This window comes from Pterocles gutturalis, unplaced genomic scaffold (genome assembly GCF_000699245.1).
Source record: "Pterocles gutturalis isolate BGI_N339 unplaced genomic scaffold, ASM69924v1 scaffold20952, whole genome shotgun sequence".
Lineage (NCBI taxonomy): Eukaryota > Metazoa > Chordata > Aves > Pterocliformes > Pteroclidae > Pterocles > Pterocles gutturalis.
This window is the reverse complement of record NW_010110709.1, coordinates 9,119-13,888: the sequence shown is the minus strand read 5'-3', so window position 1 is coordinate 13,888 and position 4,770 is coordinate 9,119. Positions and strand designations below refer to the sequence as shown.

Genomic DNA, 4,770 nt, shown 5'->3' with positions numbered 1-4,770 from the left:
CTGCACAGACACTCGCTTATCCCCCCTCCGCAATGGGATGGGGGCAGAATTAGAAGGGTAAAAGCAAGAAAGAAACTTAGGGGTTCAGATAAAAAGATTTTTTTTTTTAAATTAGGAAGAAAAAAAAAGACTAAACACAAAACAGAGAGGAAAATAAAACCCAAGAAAAACAAGCAATGCAAACGAATACAATCGCTCACCACCAACCATCAGTAAGTTGGGGTCAGCTGTCCCAGCTGTGTCCCCTCCAATTTTTTGTGCATCTCCAACCTACTTACTGGTGGGGCAGTCTGAGAAGCAGAAAAGGCCTTGGCACTGTGTAAGCACTGTTCAGCAGTAACTAAAACATCAGCATGTTACCAACACTATTTTCAGTACAAATCCAAAACATAGCCCCATATAAGCCACTATAAAGAAATTTAATTCTGTCCCAGCCAAAATCAGTACACTATGCTTTTTAATTTGTCTGATTTTGTCTTTGCAGAGTAGTATGCAGGTGAACATTAGCACCCCAGTTAGGTTGTATTTATGGTAATTAAGGTTCTGGGAGGTACTGAAAGCAAGTGAATTCCTTTCTTTAGGTAGAAATTTGTCCTTTATGTTACAGTAGAAAATAGTGCAAGATGGGCTCAGGCTCTGATGTTTTAGGGCAAGCATTGGATTGCAATAAACTTTGGCATGGGTGTGAGACCACTTTACAGTAGCTAGCTTTTTTAGTACTTGTATTTGTGTTTAGCTTTAGGTAACTGCCCAATATTTACATCAAATAGACATGGCACTCAGTTGGAGATCGCTGCATGGAAAGGCCACCTGACAACAGCTGCACACATCTGGAACCATCGATCTGTGTGTATTCCACAGGCTGTTTCTTGGAAAGGCTCAGGTGGATTCTGTGTGTGTGTTGACTTACATCTGGTGTACGTGGGATGAACACACAGAAAAGCGCTGTTGGATGTGAATTGCCAACTGACATCAGTGTGTGTGAATTTGTACTTATTGCAGCTGGAAAGAAGTGCCTCTGAAAGGAATATAAGATGGATTGCCAACTGACATCAGTGTGTGTGAATTTATACTTATTGCAGCTGGAAAGAAATGCCTCTGAAAGGAATATAAGATGGGTGGTTTAATTACAGAATTAAATTTAGCATATTTTTAGCCTTATCTAGACTAGAAGGCTATAATTTCTTTACATGTTTTTTAAATTACTTAAAGCTAGTCTGTCAAGCTTACAGCTAAAGGTTTGCAGCACAAATCTGATTGATTTTAATGCTTTCTCTAGGGTGATCTTCATAGAAACTACTAAAGACTTCAAAGAATTCATTTTAGGCAAAATAAGTGAAATAAGTTGTTCTGGTAAAATAAAATGGATCCCTGTTCAGTTGGAGTTCAGCTTCAAGCTGCCAATGAATGCCATAAGACCCTTTATACCCGTCACACTGGCTTCAAGACCAAGCAAGATCTATCTTCGTCTGATCTACTGTTACTGCAGCTTAGGACTGGAATAACCCTTTCAGATAACAATACAATCTGCTTCCACCATGCAAAAATTTACATTGAAAGATTTGAAGACTTACAAAAGTCATGCTGTGATCCTTTTAATATACACAGAAAACTGTCAAAGAAAAGCTTACGACCAATTGACTTAGATGACGCAACTTTTCTAAGTGCCAAGTTTGGAAGACAGTTTGTACCTGGTTGGAAGCTTTGTCCCAAATGTATGCAGATAATAAATGGAAGCGTGGATGTTGAATCTGAAGATCGCCAAAGAAGAAAACTTGATTCAGACGTATGTATATGGATCAGTTTCCCCACCCCCACTAAGTTCTGCAAGCTATTGGAACTGGGCTTTATACAAGTCCTACATAAAGAAATTAAGCTTTTTAATAGAAATATGAAATGATCTAGTCTCTTTAGATGTGTAGGACTCACTGTATTTAAATCTTTATTTGGAGGACCTTAAAATCCTTTTCCCTAATTAGATATTATGGCCTTTTAAATTCAAATGATTGTATTTACTAGGGTGACTTACAACTCATAAGTTTATGTAAATACCAGGCTGCTGCTTGTATTTTAAGCTGTTACTCAAGCCTTACAGAAAACAGGCTTGTGTGCTTGAAACTGAACACTGCAAAGGTTGCTTCTAGAGATGAACTTCTGGTTTAATCTCTTCAGTTTAGGGAAAAAAAACCCAAAAACTAAACACTTTCTCTAGCAGTTCATTACCCAGTGAACCTGCTTCATGGAGGTGAATTAAGGGTGCTTGTGGTGTCTGAGCTGTGAAGGCCATGGCATTGTTCAGGGGCAGTAATGAACTGGTGGTGGAGAATAATGCTTTACCTGCTGAGTTTGGAATACAGCTTGTACACTGCTGGGTGCATTGTTGAAGATGGATACAGGTAATCAGTAGAAGTGTGGGCAACCAAATTGGTAAGAGCTCATCCATATACACCCTGTAGCCAAGCAGAATTGCGTTCTAGGAGCTGTTGTCCCTTTCAGACCAGGGGCTGTTGCCCAACTGAATTTTTCAATTGTATGTCAGTATGTTTAAGAGTCTGGTAAGGGGTGAAACTTGAAAGCATTCAATAAAATTGCTTCTGTAAAGCTTGTATTGTTGGATTTTGAGACTGGTATAGTTCTCCAGTATAAAAATTTTAAAACTTAAGCTGTTTCTCCTGGGAAATACAATGCTTAAGAGTTGAGGTCAAAAATTTACCCAAGTTATTACAATATCCTGGCTTGACTGGACATTTTCTTATGAATTTAGATTTGTATTTGTAATTAGATTGTATTTTCTGTCTTTGTTCAGGGGCGTACAGCTAAGGCTTTAAAGTCTCTACAGTTTGCTAATCCAGGACGACAGACTGAATTCACTCCTGAGACCAGTAAGAGGGAAAAAAGAAGGCTGCAAGCAAAAAATGCATCATTTAATTCAGACAGGTGAACTGTTTCCTCTATTTGCATTATCTTTAACTTTCACTTCAAAATAAAATAGCCTTGATGGTCAGTGTCCCTGTAACACTATAACATTTTCTATGTCGGTGTTTGCATGTCTGTGGATTGCTTTTTTGGTTTATGACTAAGCTAAACAAAACAGAAGATAAAGTGTTAGCATATAGTCCATATTTCAGGCAATTACAACACACATATGTATTTGGTAAGGCATGACAATACTGCACAGATCATAGATGAAGCTTAATTTATGCATAAACTAAAATTCTGACAATAGGCTAAATTTGAATACAGTGAGATCAAATAGACTACACTTAAAATATTGGAGTTGTCATCTTTCAATAAATTCAGTAGTTACACTTTGTAAACAAAAGTCTGCCAGTTAGGACCTTACCTTCCTTTTAAAAAAGGAAGTTAGTGTCCAAATTGGACAATACTAGATAACAAATTACAGCCTTTTAATGTGGCTGATTTTAAAATCATGCTTTCTACAGAGGAAAGGCATATGCAGCTGAATTTTGTCTGTCATTTTCCACTAAACGTTTGTACCAATTCAGTCTTGTCCTGATAGGAGAGTGGTAGAAATCCCAGCTTTAACTAGTCATACAATATGAGTTAAGACATGCAAGAAAGATCACATTAATACATTTCCCCTGCTCTTCATCTAAGTTTAACCTTACAAGATAGAAGCAGATAATAGATGTGCTGCTCACAAACTACACATCCCTTTCCCTTCCATTTGCTTCTTCTACTTGGTTTAGGCACAAGTTGCAACCAGGGAAATTTTTTTCAGATGTTAGGAAAACTATTTCTATGTATGTAATAAAACACTGGATCAAAAGTGTTGTGGTATCTCTGACATTACAGCTATTGAGAACTTGATGCAGCTCTAAGCAACCTAATTTGTGTTGACCTGGCTTTGAACTGAGGCTCAGACAAGGTGACTTCCAGAGGTCCCTTCCAAACAGTTTTTCCTGTGATTCTGCAGTTTAACAGAACTGTTAGAGATGGGTAATGATAAAGGCATAAAAAAATACTTCTAAATTAGAAAGTGCACATCCTAAATTATTCAACATTACTTCCTTTGAATTACAGCTACGTGTTACAAAAGTAAATTAAGGGAGCATTTCACATTATCTGAAGGGTAATCTGAAGTTTACATCATATAACTATAAGAATATTCATAAATGCTTGAATAAGTGTGTTATTGCAAACTTCTGTCCACAACTATTAGCAGCTTGACATCAAAATAGGTAGATTTCTTTTAGCGTGGAAATAACTGTTGCTTTTCATTATACAGGCAAGTTATACCAGCCAAGAGTAAAGTCTACGATAGCCAGGGACTACTGCTTTACAGCGGGATGGACCTCTGCGATTGTCTTGATGAAGATTGCCTGGGCTGTTTCTATGCTTGCCCCAAGTGCGGCTCCAACAAGTGTGGAGCTGAATGTCGCTGTGACCGCAAGTGGTTATATGAGCAAATTGAGATAGAAGGAGGAGAAATAATTAGAAATAAGCATGTTGGTTAGTGTATACGTGCATTATTTATCCTGACTGTATATTCCATGCTTTGATTAAACACAGCACATTCGTCATTTAGTGCTTTAATTAAAGCCATTGGAATCTATCACAATCCACATGATTAATGTGCTCACTTTCACATTCATTTTCAGTATGATTATGGAAATAATCATACTGTCTTTTCACACTTCATTGTACATTGTAGTCAGTCTTGTTAGTCATCCAAGTAAGTTTTCATTGAACAGTCTTTCACTGAATTTAAGGTGCTAAATTTTCATGTGAGATATCCTGAGCCACTCA

General features: G+C 37.4%; 1 protein-coding gene across 1 annotated transcript; it reads left to right on the top strand.

Moving 5' to 3' along the window:
* Nucleotides 1–1,278: 1,278 nt before the first annotated feature.
* Nucleotides 1,279–4,568, top strand: ARL14EP (ADP-ribosylation factor-like 14 effector protein). The gene is made up of 3 exons (XM_010073506.1): nucleotides 1,279–1,786; nucleotides 2,807–2,937; nucleotides 4,250–4,568. The coding sequence occupies exons 1-3, from the start codon at nucleotides 1,364–1,366 to the stop codon at nucleotides 4,476–4,478; spliced, it is 783 nt and encodes a 260-aa protein (XP_010071808.1). The 5' UTR covers nucleotides 1,279–1,363; the 3' UTR covers nucleotides 4,479–4,568.
* The last annotated feature ends 202 nt before the right edge of the window (nucleotides 4,569–4,770 follow it).

What these genes read in the sequence shown, in the direction of transcription:
- ARL14EP (XM_010073506.1), top strand. Translation starts at nt 1,364, where the DNA reads ATGGATCCCTGTTCAGTTGGAGTTCAGCTTCAAGCTGCCAATGAATGC. An exon ending in GAAGAAAACTTGATTCAGAC is followed by an intron (nt 1,787 to 2,806) that starts GTATGTATATGG and finishes GTCTTTGTTCAG; the next exon opens with GGGCGTACAGCTAAGGCTTT. An exon ending in GCATCATTTAATTCAGACAG is followed by an intron (nt 2,938 to 4,249) that starts GTGAACTGTTTC and finishes TTCATTATACAG; the next exon opens with GCAAGTTATACCAGCCAAGA.